Source organism: Mustelus asterias, chromosome 1, assembly GCF_964213995.1.
Source record: "Mustelus asterias chromosome 1, sMusAst1.hap1.1, whole genome shotgun sequence".
In the NCBI taxonomy this organism is placed as follows: domain Eukaryota; kingdom Metazoa; phylum Chordata; class Chondrichthyes; order Carcharhiniformes; family Triakidae; genus Mustelus; species Mustelus asterias.
In genome coordinates this window covers 20,269,300-20,289,506 of record NC_135801.1, presented here as the reverse complement: position 1 = coordinate 20,289,506, position 20,207 = coordinate 20,269,300, and the positions used below count along the sequence as shown (strand labels likewise).

Sequence of the window (20,207 nt, the reverse complement as noted above, 5' to 3'; positions counted from 1 at the left end):
TGGTGGTCAGTATCCTCCACATTTTCAGCTGCTGTGTAAATACACCAGACATAAGAGCTTATTTATAAAAGGAAATGTTAAAAAAGACATCTTGTCTTCTTGGCATGTGAAGTTGGAAATTGCCTTAAAGTGCTAGACATCTCCCATTGGCAGCCCTACAATAGTATAAGGTAACTGAAAAATAGCTTGTGGCATAACTTGCACTGAATGACTATACATCTGTGTTATCTGTTGGGCTGCTACAAATCCAATTTAGAACCATATTATGCCTTTAAGGAAATTAATGGGTGAAATCTGTTCTGAATAATTCCACCTGTGGTAACTGTACAGTGACACCAATTTGAGATTTTTCCCCCCAATAACTTGATTGATTTATTATCACATATATTGGGATATAGTGAAAAGTATCAATCCCTCTGCGACTAGAACCTGAACTTCCTAACCCACAGTCCACAATCAGTAAGGATAGGCAACAACATCTCCTCCATGATCATCCTCAACACCGGTGCCCCACTAGGCTGTGTTCTCAGCCCCCAACTATACTCCTTATACACCTGTGACCATGTGGCCAAATTTCCCTCCAACTCCATTTTTAAGTTTGCTGATGACACTACCATAGTGGGTCGGATCTCAAACAATGACGTGACAGAGTACAGGAATGAGATGGAGAATCTGGTGAACTGGTGCGGCAACAATAATCTCTCCCTCAATATCAACAAAATGAAGGAGATTGTCATAGACTTCAGGAAGCGTAAAGGAGAACACAGTAGAAATGGTCGAGAGCTTCAATTTTTTAGGTGTCCAGATCACCTGTCCTGGTCCCCCCATGCCGACACTTTAGTTCAGAAAACCCACCAATGTCTCTACTTTCTCAGAAGACTAAGGAAATTTGGCATGTCAGCTACAACTCTCATCAACTTTTATAGATGCACCATAGAAAGCATTCTTTCTGGTTGTATCACAAGTTGGTATGGCTCCTGCTCTGCCCAAGACCGCAAGGAACTACAAAAAGTCGTGAATGTAGCCCAATCCATCACGCAAACCAGCCTCCTATCCATTGACTCTGTCTACACTTCCCGCTGCCTCAGCAAAGCAGCCAGCATAATTAAGGACCCATGCACCCTGGACATTCTCTCTTCCACCTTCTTTCGTCAGGAAAAAGATGCAAAAGTCTGAGGTCACGTAGCAACCAACTCAAGAACAACTTCTTCCCTGCTGCCATCAGACTTTTGAATGGACCTACCTCGCATTAAGTTGATCTTTCTCTACACCTTAGCTATAACTGTAACACATTCTGCACTCTCTCCTTCCCTTCCCTATGAATGGTATGCTTTGTCCGTATGGCGCGCAAGAAACAATATTTTTCACTGCATACTAATACATGTGACAATAATAATCAAAACCAGTATTTTTTTTGTGCGCTATACAGACAAAATATACTGTTTGTAGAGTACATAGGAGAGAAGGAAAGAAGAAGGCGCAGAATATAGTGTTGCAGTTACAGATAGGGCGTAGAGCAAGATCAGCTTATAAATGAGGTTAGTGATTATTGCAATACATTCTAGTTATTTTAGGAATAGGAAAAACATGCAGCAAAGTGTAATTTTCTACCTTGCTGCTTGATGCAAATATTTTTTGCCATCATAGAATGGCATTAACTGATGATAACATGCCAAAATTCAGCACCAGGTAGGTAATTGTAAAAAAATGTTATTGGACATCTGGGTCCCTGTTTGAGTGGGAACTAAACAGACAAACTGCTTTAGCCCGATTTACTGACAAAATCCTCCAAAGCAAAGCCGATAGTTTCAGTGCATCACCCTCGCACAGAGACGAGCAACTAAAACAGGGGTGCCCTACCGATTGTCCCCCCTTCTCTCTCTCTCCCCAACATAAATTGATTTATTCACTATATATTCCAGTCGTAACTGACATGCTTGTGGCTTTTCAACCCCCCCCAAAAAAATCCACTGGCACGGAAGAGTTTTTTTTCTGCGCTGAAGAATTCCACCAAATTATAATGCGATGGCTGATCCTTTTTAATCACCTGCAGTGCCATAATTCATCTCCCAGAAATGCGGACTTAACCTGGTTGGATGCTGACAGGATGCCTGGGAGGAGCCAGCGCTGATGCAGCAGCATGCACATATGACAGTAGCAGCAAGCAAGCAAGGCAAAGCAAGCAGCCGTCACCCAGTCAACCCAGCCCCTGTTTCACTGAGCCTCCCACAGGCTGCTCATGCAGCATTGGACTTTCCTCTTCCAAGTACCGCTCAGGCGTTCCACTTTCTCACCAGCCCTTCTGAGATTCTGCTGCAGCGCTCGAGCTGATTCTGCACGGGAGTTTTATTTGAGCAGTGCCTGGCTGAAGGATTGACTTTATTTTTTTTTAAACATAGAACTGCAGAAGTGATCCAGTAACTGTGACAAGCCTCATTCTGCCACCTTTTGCTTGAATTTATTTTTATTCCTGGACACTCACTTTAGTGGAAGCTATTATATTTTTCCTCCAACTGTTTTTTTAAATTTTTTTCTCCCCATCAGTTTTGCTCCCTATTTTTTTCTCCCCATCTGTTTATTTCCCCCCCCCCTCTCCCCCTTTATTTTTGTAAAGCTGTGTTGCATCACTAAACTACATGATGCCGTTCTCCACACCCCTCTCCTTCCTCCACCTCTGCTAGGCAGTGGGAGTATGGATGCGGCTGTTGTGACGACCTGTTCTGCTTCTTTTAGTCCACTGCGGATCGGCATGCCGACTAATCCTGCTGTAAATGGGCGAGGACATTGATACACGAAAAATCAACAACAGCTTCCTCCGAGACCATAACTATGTGACAGAAGGTATTGTTTCTTAAAGATAATATTAAAAAAATCATCCTTCCCATCTTGACTTCAGGTAGTGATTTAGAATGCATGCAAGTGCTTGGCTGAAATCTTAAGAGAATCGCAGCAGAATTAAGTGAAGTCATGCCTCGAATACCTGATCAGGTCAGAATTGAAGTAATGAGTCAGCAGTTTTTATCTTCAAATACGTTCCCCCCAAGTGTGAAGGTTTTACACATGCACTGGGTATGTAACACAAAAAAGAGCTATGAAGCAGTCAGCGATTGGAAGTAACATTGGCTTCCTCCCTGATTCAGTTAAAGGGTGTTTTATATATATATATAATTAAAACATTTGAGATGCAGCATGGTGGCACAGTGGTTAGCATTGCTGCCTCACAGTGCCAGGGACCTGGGTTCGATGATTCCGGCCTTGGATGACTGTGTGAAGTTTGCACATTCTCCCCGTGTCTGCGTGGGTTTCCTCCGGGTGCTCTGGTTTCCTCTCACATTCCAAAGATGTACGGGTTAGGTTGATTTGGCCATGCTAAATTCCCCCATTGGTATCAGGTGAATAAGCAGGGTAAATACATGAGGTTACAGGCATAGGGCCTGGGTGGGATTGTTGTTGGTGCAGGTTTGATGGGCCGAATGGCTTCCTCCTGCACTGTAGGGAGTCTATGATTCTCACCCTCATTCTGTTTTTAAAAAAACAATCAGCAGGAACAGTTCCTCCACACTGAAAAAATGTACATGCTCGAGATTTTTTTTCTCAATCTTATGATCTCCAAATGTCCAAATGCCTATGCTCTGGTCTATATGAAGGATCCTTCTCCTCTTTTTCATCTTTTGATTGCACCATTATTCCTTTTGGTTGGTTCTGCACACAGGAAGGGGACTGCCTCCAGCCAAACATGAGAACTGTTTGTAGAGATTTTGAAGGCTGCTGCATTTCCATATGAGACTTTTTTTGTGTGGTGCTTGTTGCGTGTTCCAGAAAGTGATAGGAAACATTGAAACGTAAAGTTGTTACCTTGCAAAAGTGCCAAGGGGCTGGTTCTGGGTCAAAGGAAAAAGTGGATGCTGGAATCTGAACCATGAACTGAAAAATGCTGGAAAATCTCAGCAGGTCTGTCAGCATCTGTGGAGAGAGAAGAGAGCTAACCTTTGTCAAGACTCATCCAGATTTGAAACATTAGCTCTGTTCTCTCTCCACAGGTACTGACAAATCTCCTGAGATTTTCCAGATTTTTCTGTCTGGGTCCAAGGAGTTGCTTTTTTTTTTGATTTGGTGAAAATTTGTTGTGGGCATGCTGCACATTTATCATTTTGCATTGAAGTGATCCAAAAGGTAGTGTTGTGGTGTGTGGTGGTACTGTATATGGAGGCACACTTGTTTCACTGAATGTTGGCCAAGGTTTCACATATGGGAAGTTTCTGATCTCAGTTGTACCACAATGAAGAGGTGAAATGCCTGGGTGTTTTTTGAGCAGGAAAAGAGAAGTTGAAGCCCCTCCAGTCACACTTAGACCCAACCTTCCTTCGGGCTCCCAGTGGCCAGCCTGAAAGATTAAAACCGGAGGTGCGAAATCACTTGCTAGTGTTGTCTCGGACACAAAATAGCATGTGGTATGAGGGAAAGGTAATTTAATAAAGTGAACAGAAGCCCTTCTGCCTCCCCATCAAAAAGACATTTTAAATCTCATGCTGGCAGTAAGGAGCATAGTGTAGTCCAAGTTTTGTAAGAAAGCAACCTTCATTAATTTGGCTTTGAGGTCCTGGTGTCTTAACAGATGACATACCTACTCTTTGTGTTAATAAACAAATTGCTGTTTTTATTATTTATTAATATCTCTGTTACATTTCTAATTTTAAAGGAGCATTGAGTTTACTTGCTTGCTCAATAACCAAATCCTTAGCCTATGTATTCTGAATCATATGCCACTGCATTGCAGAGAAACACAGGAGGAAATATATTAGAGAGTGGATAGAAGTGAAGGGGTTTAAGAAGAGCTTGAAGGAGAGCGGGGGAGAGAGAAGCGGAAGCATTTAGGGAGGAAGTTCCAGGGCATGGTTTATAGGTGACTAAAGGCCTGGTCACCGATGGTAGGATAGAGTGAATGAAGAATGTGTAACAGGCTGGAGTCAGAGGAACAGAGAATTTGAAGGGGTGGGGAGGGAGGAGGCACAGGCTGTAAGGTTAGACAAGATTAACAATGAAATCGACCTAGCATGGATAAATTTGACACGTAGTTAGTCTAAGTGTGCCGTATCAATATCAATTATCCTTTGTAACGATAATAAGGAGCAAACAATTCTGCTTGTGAATGAACTGCAGATTTTTTTTAAATTAAAGATTTTTAATTTGGACCAAGATGCTTCAATTTCTGTCTTTTGAGTTTATGGGGGAAAACACTACCAACGTTGTGATTAAATAATTGCAACATGGGTCCTTTCAGAATGTTGTGCTTAATTAAGTGTGCAAGAATTACTGTGTGATGTTGCCTCATTGTAGTAATGGAGATGGAACATGGATGTGAATTTGAGCAGCATTGGGTGTTTGGCTTTATCAATAGGAAGCGAATGGGAAGTTTTAAGTTCCGTTCTAGCCTAGATAACATCAGTTTTCCATCCATTGCAGTGGATAGAACCCTCCATTAATGATTGGGAATTGGTATTATTTGTATTTTTTCCTGTTGCTTACAGCTGTGATCTATTTATTTTCAGGCTGTTTCAGCTGTGATGCTCATGTCCTTGTTTGCCACAGTATAATTTTGAAAGCCATTTTCTGTTTCTGTTTTCTTTCAACGGCTGATAAAGCATACATGGAGTGGCTAAAGCAACGCTCGGCATTCATTCTATGAAGTAGAATGCTGGCCTTTTATCCTTACTGAAAGTGAGAATCACAACTGCTTGTCTGTTACAATGGAAAGATGCCCTTTATCCTGATCAGTAGCATATCCAGTCATTGAGACATTTTTAGGTGTTGCTACCTGATTCTTGGCTGGTTTTTCATCCCAGAATGTGGATCTTGAGACAAGCAGTTGGCCATTTTTTGGTTGTAGCCCTTTGCAGATTGCAGCACTGGGCCATAAACAGCAGCGGCTGCATTAATGCTATGTTTCCAATTCAATACCAGAGTTATTGGTTTCAGAATTCAGATAGGAGTAATCTCAATTTCCAGCCTGAGATGCTGTAAATGGAGTGTATTCATCTGATAAAAATGGATGTCTTGGGGATTAGTCTTAGTAATGAATTTCTTCATTGCACAAGCCATTGTAGTTCCTGTCCCATTGTTGATCAGTTTTGCTGAATTATTAATTTGACTTGGGTGTTGAATTTAACTCTTTTGCGTGATTTACTCTTTCTGTACAACTGAACTACCTCAAGCCACGGCACTTGGATGCAGAGTTGAAGAATCTGTCCTGCAGTTTTAGATATCGATGAATTTATGCTCTTTGATTTGTGTAATGTTGCCATGACACATTTTACGTTGATATTTTTGTCCCGAGTCGGTGTATCCTGTGCAATATCACTTGTAAACCACGCTATGGCTTTCTCAGCTTTAATTTGAACAGTTACTTGGGAAGTTGTGTTTTCACCACTGGCCACAGACTAGAATAAGAACCTGTCAATGATAATATTCTCACCCAGAAGTAACACATACTCATTATAACGAGCAACAGAGATCTCTGCAGGATTTAACTTCAATATTTCAAATCTGTCCCCCAAACGAAATAAAGTAAAAAGGGCAACTGTCACCACTTAGTGCAAAATTGTTATTTTTTAAAGAATTAAAAGATCTTGTCTAACCCTGCAGCCTGTGCCCCCCCTCCCCCCCACCCCAACCCCTTCAAGTTCTCTGTTCCTCTGACTCCAGCCTGTTACACATTCTTCACTTACTTTACCCTACTATCGATGACGAACCCATTAGTCACCTATAAACCATGCCCTGGAACTTCCTCCCTAACACAAGCACGTGTTCATTCAGATTCCCCAGTGTGACCTGCCAGTTTTCTTAATGGCGAAGCGTGTTTTGCACTTAAGGTTTTTTTTTAATGTGTGTTTATGAGTCACAAGTAGGCTTACATTAACACTGATGTAGAGATGCTGGTGTTGGACTGAGATGGGCACGGTAAGAAGTCTCACAACACCAGGTTAAAGTCCAACAGGTTTATTTGGTATCGTGAGCTTTTGGAGCGCTGCTCCTTCATCAGGTGAGTGGAGAGTTGGGTTCACAAACAGGGCATATATAGACACAAACTCAATTGCAAGACAATGGTTGGACTGCGAGTCTTTACAGGTAATCAAGTCTTTACAGGTACAGACAATGCAAGTAGAGAGAGGGATAAGCAAAGGTTAAATAGGTGTGAATTATCTCAAGCCAGGACAGTTAGTAAGATTTTGCAAGCCCAGGCCAAATGGTGGGGGTTAAACGTAGTGTGACATGAACCCAAGATCCAGGTCAAGGCTGTCCTCATGTGTGCGGAACTTGCCTATCAGTTTCTGCTCGGCGATTCTGCATTGTCGTGTGTCTTGAAGGCGGTCTTGGGAATACTTACCCGATGCCACGTGACAACACAAGCACCTTAGTTGTCCATTGAAGAAGGTGGGAAAAATATCAGTCCTTGCTACTCTGGTGGAATGTATGCCTGAGGATAGAATGCATTTTATTTACTTTGGTGGCCTCCCATGAAGTGACCTACATCTGGTGTGGTGGGGGGGAAGCTACTTTCCTGAATACAATAATGGCTGGTAGATTCCAATTCTGTTGGTGTTGGTTGCAGTCCTTTTTTTTGTACCTATCCGAAGCAGTCTATGTAAACCAGAAGGCGATGGATTCTTAAAGTTAAGCAGCCCGCCTATTCTCTTAACTTTGACCCAGTATTTCAGCATGTTCACAATTCCAGCAAAGGATATTGAGTTGGTCCTTGGGAGTGTAACTTGGTTGCTAATTTTTAATTTTTGGTTTCCTGTTCTCTTCACTCACTCTAATAATAGATACACCTCCACTGAGCATCCAGAAGCATTCACTGAACAATGTTGAGTCCATAAGGACAGGAGTAGGCTATTTAGCCCCTTGCGTTTGTTCCACCATTCAATTAGATCACGGTTGATCAGTTATCTAAACCATATACCTTGCTTTACCCTATATCACTTGATACCAGTAATTAACAAAAATCCATCACGTTTTGAAGAAACATTTCCTAATTTCATTCCTGAAAGGCCTGCCTCTAACTTTTAGACTATGTGCCTTTGTCCTGGACTCCCCAACCACTGAAAATGGTTTCTATCTGCATCATCTGTTCCGCTTCATATCTTAACTTCAATCAAATCATTCTTTAACATTCCACCGAACACAATCCTAATTTATGTCATCACTTCATGTAGTTTCATCTTTGGGTGTCTCGATATCATTCTAATGAATCTAAGTTGCGGTCCTACCAAGGCCAATATTCCCTTTCGAAGGTCCAGTACCTAGAACTCCTCGCAATACCCCAGGTGTGGTCTAACCAGGGCTTGTGTGGCTGAAGCATGGCCCTCGTATTGTCATCCTCCAGTTGTAAAGGGCAGTATTTCATAAACCCTTTTGTTTATTATCTATACTGCTTGTGACATTTCAATGATCTGTATACCTGGATCGCAAACCTCTTTGTGCTTACACTCTCTCTCGCTTTTCACCATTTAGAAAGTACCCTGTTTGATCCTCCTTCAGTTCAGAGTGGATGACCCCATATTTGCCTAAATTGAAATCCATTTGCCACATGTTTGCCTATTCATTTAGTCTATCGATATCACTTGGTAATTTTGTGCTTCGTCTATCTGCTTAGCTTACAATAACCGCCAATCTTAAATGCCTTGATCAAATTTGAATATTTGGCTTTCTATCCCGTTAAGTTTTTAATGAATATAATGAAAAGTGAAGGCTGGAACATGAGTCCCCACTAGTCACAGATTGTGAATTAGAGTACCTGCTCATTATCCTTACTCACTCTCTTGCCTTCTGTACAGCCTATATATTTCCTGAGCAAGTTAATAATTTATCTTCAGTTCCACGCACTTCAACATTAGCCAATAGCTTCTTATGAGGGATTCAATCTCATAATTTCTGGAAGTTCATGAATAACATCCATAGATTGGACCCCCTTTGTGGTGGCTAGCCACCCTGGCCTCACAGCGCCAGGGACCTGGATTCAATTCCTGGCTTGGGTCACTGTCTGTGTGGAGTTTGTATGTTCTCTCCGTGTCTGCGTGAGTTTCCTCCGGGTGCTCCGGTTTCCTCCCACAGTCCAAAGATGTGCGGGTCAGGTGGCTTGACCGTGCTAAATTGCCCCTTAGTGTTAGGGAGACTAGCTATGGTAAATGCATGGGGTTATGGGGATAGGGCCTGGATAGGCTTGTGGTCGGTGCAGACTCGATGGGTCGAATAGCCTCCTTCTGTACTGTAGAATTCTTTGATTCTATAACGTAACATGAAACCTTCTGTCTGCCTGTGTTTAAGATCTGTTGGGTCACATCTGTGAAATTTCTTCCAACTTTTAACTTAACCATAGATTTATGATGCAAGCTGTTAATTTTATGGATTTAATCCTTTCCATCAATTTGCAGTGTCATTCACTGAGCACTTGCAGCATTATAGTCTTCAGGACTTCAATGATTTATTGATCAATGGATCTGAAAAGTCAACAATTTGTTTGTTTGAGTGGTTTTGTTTCTTGGCTCATCTTAACTTTTCACACTGATGTATCATCCAAGCTTTGTGGAGGTCATTACAGATCATTATATATTTTTAGACGTGGTAGCTGAATTGATCATCCAAGGCTGCTCTTCACTGATAATACAGCCCTGAAAAAGATGGAATGTAAACAGGAGAAATCTGGAAATACTCAGCAGGCCAAGTATCTGTGGAGAGAGAAACAGCGTTAATGTTTCAGACTGGTGACCTTTTTGCAGAACTGGTTGTAAAAACCACTTGTAGAGAAAGCACCTTTTAACTTAATAAAGATGCTTCATTTGACACCAAGCCACACCAGGAGATATTGGGTCCGATGACCAAATGCTTGGTCAAAGACTTGTTTTGAGCAGTCTCTTAAAGGATGAAGTGGAGTTATACGGAGGGTACTTGGGCCTAGGCAGCTGAAAGCACAGCCCATCAATGTTGGGGCAATGTAAATCAGGGAAGGGCGAGAAGCTACAAGTGCAGATAACTCAGAGTTGTGGAACTGGAGGAGATTACAAGTATAGGCAGGGGTGAGGCCCTGGAAAGATGAGAATTTCAGCAAGTTCACAGAGGAAGATCTTTAATCTGAAGGAAGATGGCGGAGCCAAAGGAGAAGTTGTTCATTGTAAATGGACGAGTTCAGCCAGGCAAACGAGGGTCGTGGTGGATTGGATCTAATCGGTTCTCCACTGGAGGAAGAAGTGGAGGGCTGGTGGTCTGTCCTGTTGGAGGTGATGGTGTAGAGACTGGACATCCAAGGGGGAAAGGAAGGTAGTTACGGCTGAAAAAGTAGAAATCTAAGGTTGGTCTTCCTCAGGTCCCCTCCCATCTCTTATTCTGGTGCGCTGACAGTTTTGGCGCTGAGATTGAAAACTTCCAGCAAACTTTGCTTCAAATTTTCACTCCTTCCTCACCTTAACATTGTCCCCCTCTGATTCTTTTCTTCTTTTCCAGGACATCGTGAGCTAAACTTTTGGGAATAGGCTGTCAATCAGTGCCTGCTACAAGCCCATTGACTCCCATAGTTACCTTGGTTACCACCGATCACATTTTCCATGGACCTCCCTTCTCAGCATGTCAAAATGCTTTTGTAAAAATTTCCTCTTGGGCTGTCTGCATCACAGGCAAGGCCAGCATTTAGTACCCATCCCCGATTGCCCCTGAACTGCTGCAGTCTATGTGGTGTACCTATATACCCACAATGCTTTAATCCTTTCAGGAGTTGATATAACTGAGTGGCTTGCTAGACCACTTCAGATGGCAGTTTCGGGTCAGCCACATTGTTGAGGGCCTGTAATCTCATGTCGACTAGAGTGGGTAAGCATGGGTGGTACAGTGGTTAGCACTGCTGCCTCAAAGCGCTAAGGTCCCGGGTTCGATTCCCGGCTTGGGTGACTTTCTGTGTGGAGTTTACACATTCTCGGGTTTCCTCCGGATGCTCCAGTTTCCTCCCATAGTCCAAAGATGTGCGGGTTAGGTGGATTGCCCATGCTAAATTGACCCTTAGTGTCAGGGGGACTAGCTAGGGTAAATGCATGGGGTTATGGGGATAGGACCTGGGTGGGATTGTGGTCGATGCAGACTCAATAGGCTGAATGGCCTCATTCTGCACTGTAGGATTCTATGGCAGATTTCCTCTCCTGAAAGATATTAGTGAGCCAGATAGGATTTATGACGATCCAATAGTTGAATGATTGTTATAATTTTATTTTTAGCATGTACAGTAATCATCAAGTAAGAAGTCTCTCAACACCAGGTTAAAGTCCAACAGGTTTATTTGATAGCAAAATCCACTCGCTTTTGGAGCGCTGCTCCTTCGTCAGGTAAGTGGGAGTTCTGTTCACAAACAGGGCATATAAAGACGCAAACTCAGTTTACAAAATAATGGTTGGAATGCGAGTCTTTACAGGTAATCAAGTCTTAAAGGTACAGACAATGTGAGTGGAGAGAGCGTTAAGCACAGGTTAAAGAGATGTGTATTGTCTCCAGACAGGACAGTTAGTGAGATTTTGCAAGCCCAGGCAAGTCATGGGGGTTACAGATAGTGTGACATGAACCCAAGATCCCGGTTGAGGCTGTCCTCTATCACACTGTCACACTATCTGTAACCCCCATGACTTGCCTGGGCTTGCAAAATCTCACTAACTGTCCTGTCTGGAGACAATACACATCTCTTTAACCTGTGCTTAACGCTCTCTCCACTCACATTGTACCTTTGAGACTTGATTACCCTGTAAAGACTCGCATTCCAACCATTATTTTGTAAATTGAGTTTGTGCCTTTGTGCCCTGTTTGTGAATAGAATTCCCACTCACCTGATGAAGGAACAGCGTTCCAAAAGCTAGTGGCGTTTGCTACCAAATAAACCTGTTGGACTTTAACCTGGTGTTGTGAGACTTCTTACTGTGTTTACCCCAGTCCAGCGCCGGCATCTCCACATCAGTAATCACCAAGCCAGACACCAGCTTCTGCAGTGGCTAAATGTAGCTCTTGAGGTCTGCACTGAATTCTGTCAGGGGACAGTCTTCAATGATGTGAGTCATTGATTTCGGTGCATCACAATCCGGGTTACCTGCAAGGCCCCACTGGTGCCAACTTGCTGACCAAAAGGCTTTGGTCAGTGCGGATTTGGTTCAGGAGTGCCCAATGTTGGTGTGGCAGGTTGAACTTGGGTGTGTGGGCTGTGGGATCTGTGATGAGGAAGTGGCTTTTAATGGTGGCTTGTTGGTTCCATTGCTGCTGCCATAGGGCCTCTGCTGTTATGCCTCAGCTGGCTTGATGGGAGCCTAGCAGCAGGTGGATTGGTAAGGTCCTTGTGTGGCGGCAGGCTTGGGTTGATATAAACCTTCTCCATGAGCTTTCTTGTTGCAATCTCCCTCCTTATGTGAGGGGGCAGGATGTTGCTCAGGACTGCGAGCCGGGGGAGTTGACTTGGTTGGAGTACTCGGGTTAATATGTATTGTTGTGCTGAGCTGAATGAGTTGTACCATACTGGTGCACAGTGCTGTGTAGTCGAGCAGACAGGACGAGAGCTGAAGTCTTTAAGGTTTGACCATCTTCACCCCATGAAGAGCCAGTGAGTTTGCTGAGGAGGTTGTGTTGCGTTTTGATCGTTACTGTGCTGTCTTGCTCAGATTTATTTTGTATGTCAGTGTTTGGTTAAAGGGGATGTTGTTTGCGATTCAGTCTCTTGCCATTCAGGGAGATGTCGAGTTCTCTCTTGGCCCTGGCATTGTGGGGGTGGCATATACTTGAGACTGTTTTCTTACTGCTGGGCTGATGGTGCCATGCCTCATCGTAGTTTACCAGCTTTGCAGCATTGTTGTTTAATGTTACCTCTAGCTCAGAAAAAGCCCGAGCCTGGGAGGCACAGTGGATATAATCAGCATCGATAATGAGACTAATGTTTTATTCCAGATTAACATTAAATTCTCCCAGCTGCCATGTTGGGGTTTGAACCCTTGTCTCCGAAGTATCAATTTGGGCCTTGGATTACTGACCCAGAAACATTACCTCAATGCCACCGTACTGAATCAATGTTAAATGCTCCCGCTGCAACATCCTGGTCCATTCTTAATTACCCCAGCACTCACGCTCTTTCCCACAACACCTTACGAGACAAGTGCCTTACGAAACATCTGCCTTTTCACTCCTTCCCTTCCCACCTTCCAGGGCCCCAGACACATTGTGTGGATGAAACAGTGATTTACTGTTCACAATGTGGTCTCCTCTTCATTGGGGAGGCCAAGCACACATTTGCTTTGCTGAACACTTCCCTTCAGATTGCAAATGCGGACCCTGAGCTTCCGGACACTTGCCATTTAACTCTACCCTCCAGCCCTCATCTTTTGTTTAGGCACCTTACAACCTTTGAAAATTTCAGATCATAAGCACTACTCCCAATTTTTCTGTAAAATTGGTGTCTGTAATTCATGCTGTTCATTTGATGCCCCCGAACTTCTGCTGTAGACCTTTCTTTTCTTCTTCCCTTCCAGCTTTCCCTGCCTCTCTGCTTGTTCCAAGTATATTAGATGTGTAACATTTTCCAGTGGGGTGTAACAGTGGTTAGCACTGCTGCCTCACAGCGCCAGGGACCTGGGTTCGATTCCTGGCTTGGGTCACTGCCTGTGTGGAGTCTGCACGTTCTCCCAGTGTCTGCATGGGTTTCCTCCGGGTGCTCCAGTTTCCTCCCACAGTCCGAAAGTGCTAGTTAGATGCATTGGCTGTGCTAAATTCTCCCTCTGTGTACCCGAACAGGTGCCGGAGTGTGGCGACTAGGGGATTTTCACAGTAACTTCATTGCAGTGCTAATGTAAGCCTACATGTGACACTAATAAATAAAACTTTATAAACTTTCTGATGAGAGATTATTATCCTGAAACAGTAACTCAGTTGTATCTCTGCAGTTGCTGCCTGACCAGTGTTTATAGTTTTGCATCGCAGTTTCCAAAATCTGCAGTATTTTGCCTTTATGTGAAAGAAGATGGCTTGCTTCAATGCTGTCATATACATTCATCCTTCAGTGGGCTGGCATTGTCAATTTAAATGGGGCAACTGGTCTGTTATAAGCAGATGTTGTAATTACTGCCCTTTTTATGTAACAATGTGCACTTAAATTATGTATGATTTCAACATTCATGATGGCTGTGAAATGTTTTATTAAGGTTGCTGTGCATGGTTTGTGCAGTTCCCTTGAATGCCACTCTTTCAAGCAGATAAAAGATTCAGCTGAAGGCAGTCAATTGAAGACATTACACGGCACCCCAGTGACAAGTTTCATCAACAAGATGTGATGCACTAACATTAGCTTACACAGGAAGCCTTCCTATACAAGGCGTTGTGCATGAGCAAACCTGATGCTAATATTGCTGCATGATGTCGACAGACCTACATGACTATTATCATACAGGCAGAAGGTTTGTGTAACATTGCTGAAATGTTTCCCAGTCTGTTAGATATTTTAGGTGGCAGTTTCTGTCTGTGTGAGATGTGTCTTAATAGTCCATAGAACTCTTTGCTAAAAGATGAATTGAAGTTAAATACCTGTTGTACAAGTGACTTAATCACTATGATTATTTTCTATTTGATAAGAAAACTTCTTAACACACCAATACCTGTGGTGGACTGATACTCAATTGCTAGTATAGTAGGCATCACCATCACCTTTGCCTGGCACTTGAGTAAAGGTAATGTAATGGCCATCGCCAACAAAAGAGAATCTAAGCATCGCTCCTTGACATTTAATGACATTACTGTCACTCAATCCCCACTATTAAAACCCTGGGGGGTTACCGTTGACCAGAAATTGAACTTGGACCAGCCATATAAATGCTGTGGCTACCTGATATGCTGCAGGAAAATTTGTCCCGAGGCATGGTACATTGGGGAGACCATGCAGACGCTACGACAACGGATGAATGAACACTGCTCAACAATCACCAGGCAGGAGTGTTTTCTTCCTGTCGGGGAACACTTCAGCAGTCATGGGCATTCAGCCTCTGATATTCGGGTAAGCGTTCTCCAAGGCGGCCTTCACGACGCACGACAACGCAGAATCCCTGAGCAGAAACTGATAGCCAAGTTCCGCACACATGAGGACGGCCTCAACCGGGATCTTGGGTTCATGTCACACTATCTGTAACCCCCACGACTTGCCTGGGCTTGCAAAATCTCACTAACTGTCCTGGCTGGAGACAATACACACCTCTTTAACCTGTGCTTGGCCCTCTCTCCACTCGCATTGTCTGTACCTGTAAAGACTTGATTATCTGAGACTCGCATTCCAACCATTATCTTGCAAATTGAGTTTGTGTCTATATATGTCCTGTTTGTGAACACAACTCCTCACTCACCTGAAGAAGAAGCGACACTTCGAAAGCTTGTGCTACCAAATACGCCTGTTGGACTTTAACCTGTTGTTGTGAGACTGCCTACTGTACAAGAGCAGGCCAGAGGCTGGGAATTCTGCAGCAAGTAACTCCCCTCCAGAGAGAGACCCCCCCCCCAAAAAACCTGTCCACCATCTAAAACGCTCAAGTCTAGAGTGTGATGGAATACTCTCCGCCCGTTTGGAGTGCAACTCCAACAACACTCAAGGAGCTCAACACTATCCAGGATGAAGCAGCCCACTTGATTGGCACTCCATCCACAAACATTCATTCCCTCCAGCACTAACATACTGTGGGAAGTCTCAACATTTGCTCGCAACATCAGGTAAGTCAATTCATCTGATGAAGGAGCAGCGCTCTGAAAGCTCGTGATTCCAAATAAACCTGCTGGACTTTAACCTGGTGTTGTGAGACTTCTTACTGTGTCCACCCCAGTCCAACGCTGGCATCTCCACATCAACATACAGCAGCAGTGTACCATCTATAATATGGACTGTAGGAACTCACCAAGGTACCTTAGACAGCACCTTCCAAACTCACGATCACTACCACCTCGAATGCCAAGGGCAGTCGGCACATGGGAAGATCACCATCTGGAATTTCCCTCCAAGCCACTCACGATCCTGACTTGGAAGTATGTCGTTGTTCATAGAATCCCTACAGTGCAGAAAGAGGCCATTCGGCCCATCGAGTCTGCACCGACCACAATCCCACCCAGGCCCTATCCCTATATCCCTACATATTTACCCACTAATCCCTCTAACCTATGCATCCCGGGACACTAAGGGGCAATTTAGCATGGCCAATCAACCTAGCCCGCACATCTTTGGACTGTGGGCGGAAACCGGAGCACCCGGAGGAAACCCACGCAGACATGGGGAGAACGTGCAAACTCCACACAGATTTCTTTCACTGTTGCTGGGTTAAAATCCTGGAACTCCCTCCCTGACAGTTCTGTGGATACACCTACACCACATGGACTGCAGCATTTCAAGAGGGCAGTTCACCACCGCTTTCTGAAGGGCAATTAGGGATGGACAATAAATGCTGACCAAGCCAGCAATGCCCACACCCCTTGAATTAAAAAAAACCTTATATTTCCACTTGCATCTTTGTGCAATTAATTAAATCTGACTGCTGTTCATTTGGTCCCCGTGCTGACTGATGTGTTTCAAGCTCTGAATACTTGTTCTGCTGCATATGCAATTCCTCCATCTCATTGGTGAAGCAATGCCGTTTTTAAAAATGGACTGCCATGGGCTGCAGCAGAGCCAGTCACGGTTTTGTGTTTTCCAGAAGTTAGTTTAAAAAAGGAGCTTAAGCAAAGCAGAGACATTCATAGAATCCCTACAGTACAGAAGGAGGCCATTCAGCCCATCGAATCTGTACCGACCGCAATCCCACCCAAGCCCTATTCCCGTAACCCCACGCAATTACCCTATTAATCTCCCTGATACTAAGGGGCAATTTAGCATGGCCAATCCACCTAACTCGCACATCTTTTGGACTGTGGAAGGAAACTGGAACACTTGGAGGCCTCCCAAGCAGTCATGGGGAGAAAGTGCAAACTCCGCACAGACAGTGACCCGAGGCCGGAATTGAACCTGGGACCCTGGCGCTGTGCGGCATCAGTGCTAACCACTGTGCTATCGTGCTGCCCATTAAGTATAAGCACAGCTAAAACTTCCAAATCCCAATGTTTTAACAGCATTATAAGATGTTCACTCCAGCTAACATGAAAGCTCTGGAGTCACAGGTAGCCATGATGTGGAGATGCCGACATTGCACAGTAAGAAGTGTCTCAACACCAGGTTAAAGACTCGCATTCCAACCATTATCTTGTAAATTGAGTTTGTGTCTTTATATGCCCTGTTTGTGAACAGAACTCCCACTCACCAGATGAAGGTGCAGCGCTCTGAAAGCTTGTGGCTTGTGCTACCAAATAAACCTGTTGGACTTTAACCTGGTGCCATAGGTTGGCCAGACCTGGTAAGGATGGTAGATTTCCTTCCCTAAAGGATATTAGTGAACCAGATGGGTTTTTCTGACAATCGACATTGGTTCCATAGTCATCAGTAGATTCTTAATTCCAGATCTCTTTTTAATAAATTCAAATTTCACCATCTGTCATGATGGGATTTGAACCTGGGTCCCTAGAACATTAGCTGAGTTTCTGGATTAATAGTCCAGCAATAATACCACTCGGCCATTGCCTCCCCCGATTCTGCAGGCATGTCCAAACTCTTATTGTCCATGGGCACTCAGTTGCTTTACCATCGAGCTCACAATCCTCTATGCGACACATCAAGATTCCGAACGCTTTTTAATTTCATTTTGGAAGCTTTTTAGTTTTTCAGCCCCTTTATCCTTGCTTCTTTCTTACTCCCCACCATCCTGTTTGTTTAAAATAGTGTTCTTCTTCCTCTTACCCTCACCTTCATTTTCATTCTGGTAATCTCTTGGGACATATACAGTTCATAAAGACCTAAAAAATTGAATTAGGGCATTTGTCCCCTCAGGTCTGCTCCACTATTCAGTAAGATCACGGCCAATCTCATGGCGGCCTTCAACCCCCACAAGCCTTGACTCTCTTGTAGGTCAAGTTATTCTGCATGTTGTTGCTGCATGCCCTGGATTGAAATTCTGATGTATTGGGAATCTCCATCCAATATGCACACATGTTCAATTACCTGGAAGAGAGTTCCAGGAGTTAGGATTGAGAGCTGAGGAGATCCCACACCGTGAGGTAGAAAAAACCAATACAAGTCTCTCAGGGTTCTGTGAAGAGTGTTTGTGCCTGTTAAAGATTGTCTTTCTTGTGGCAAATGAGGAGACTTGTATAAACATTTTCCTCGGTTGCCTTTGAACCTGTAGGAGTGCTCTGGGTTCGAATCCCACCATGGCAGCTGCCTAATGGTGACCATGAAACCATTGTCGATTGTTGCAAAAACCCAACTGGTTCACAAATGTCCTTTAGCAGTAATGTGGTTGCCCACCCAAGTAAGTCTTATCTGCCCTCCCAAGTAAGTCTCATGGAATCATGCCTCACAGATCATATCCCAGACATTACTATCCCTGCTGGTGGGACAGCAGAGGTGGCAGCGGCACAGTGGTATGTGGTCAAGAGGGAGTTGTTCTGGGAGTACCCATTATCCAATCTGGACCCCATGAAGTCTCATGGCATCAGGTCAAACCTCCTGCTGATTAACACTTATTGCCATCCTGCCTTAGCTAATCAATCAGTGCCCCTGCATGTTGAACATCACCAAGGGTGGCAAGGGCACAAATTGTACTCTGGGTGGGGACTTCCAGTGTCCATCTGCACAAATGGTAGCACCACTACTGGCCGATCTGGTCGTGTCCCAAATGAAGATGCGTCAGGTAGTGAGGGAACCAACAAGAGGAAAAAATGTACTTGACCTCATCCTCAGCAACCTGCTAGCCGCAGATGCTTCTGTCCATGACAGTAGTGGTAGGAATGACCACTGCACAATCTCCTTGGAGACAAAGTCCTGTCTTCACATTAAGGATACCCTCCAGCACTACCACCATGCTAAATGGGATAGATTTCAAACAGATATAGTAACTCGGGCATCCATGAGGCACTGTGGACATCAGCAGCAGCAGAATTGTATGCAACCACAATCTGTAACCTCATGGTCCAGGCTTTTCCCAACTGCACCATTACCACCAAGCCATGGGGTCAACCTGGTTCACTGAGTGCAGGTGGGCATGCCAGGAACACCTAAAAAAGATGTCAATCTGGTGAAGCTACAACATTGGACTATGTACTTAACAAACAACATGAGCAGCAAGCAATAGAACTAAGCAGTCCCACAATTGACGGATCAGATCTAAGCTCTGCAGTCCTGCCACATCCACTCATGGATGGTTGTCGACAATGGAACAACTCACTGAAGGAGGAGGCTCCACAAATATCCCCATCCTCAAAAATGGGGGTGCCCAGTGCGTCAATGCAAAAAATAAGCTGCCTTGTTGATCTGCTGCAGTCTCTATAACGTAGGTACATGCAGTGCTGTAACATTCATGGCACACAAGTGCCATGCAATGGCCATCTCTAATGAGAGAATTTAACCGTCGCCCCTTGACATTCAATGGAATTGGCATTGCCAGATTTCCACTATTAACATCCTGGGGTTTACTTTTGACCAAAAACGTAACTGGGCTAGCCATATAAATACTGTGGCTATAAGAGCAGGTCAGAGGCTAGAAATTCTGTGGAGAGTAACTCACCTTTTCACTCCTCAAAGCCAGTCCACCATCTATAAGGCACAAGTTAGGAGTGTGGTGGAATACTGTCCACTTGCCTGGATGAGTGCAACTCCTACAACACTCAAGAAGCTTGACACCATCCAAGACAACACCTCCCACTTGATTAGCACCCCATTCACAAACATTCTCTCCCTCCACCACCGATGCCTTTTGTACCATTTACAAGATGCACTGCAGGAACTCACCAAGGCCCCTTCAACAACACTTCCAAACCCATGACCACTACCATCTAGAAGCACAAGGGCAGCAGACACATGAGAATATCACCACTTGCCAATTCCCCTCCAAGCCACACACCATCCGGGCTGGGAAATATATCATGATGTGGAGATGCCGGCGTTGGACTGGGGTGAACACAGTAAGAAGTCTCACAACACCAGGTTAAAGTCAAACAGGTTTATTTATGGTATTTGCTAACAAATAAACCTGTTGGACTTTAACCTGGTGTTGTGAGACTTCTTACTGGGAAATATATCACCTTTC

At 44.1% G+C, this 20,207-nt stretch overlaps 1 protein-coding gene across 6 annotated transcripts in view; it reads left to right on the top strand.

Annotated features, from left to right (window-relative positions):
* LOC144492104 (serine/threonine-protein phosphatase 2A 55 kDa regulatory subunit B gamma isoform) overlaps positions 1 to 20,207 on the top strand; it is a 348,625-nt gene that overhangs the window by 128,617 nt on the left and 199,801 nt on the right. Inside the window, exon 1 of one of the 6 annotated variants that reach the window (XM_078210210.1) lies at positions 2,678 to 2,841. The exons of 4 other annotated variants lie outside the window; for them this stretch is intronic. In XM_078210210.1, the coding sequence (XP_078066336.1) occupies positions 2,772 to 2,841 (70 nt within the window). In that variant the 5' untranslated portion in view covers positions 2,678 to 2,771. Of the gene's footprint in view, positions 1 to 2,677; positions 2,842 to 20,207 lie in introns of those variants that run through there. One more of the 6 variants, XM_078210214.1, reaches the window with a different exon arrangement.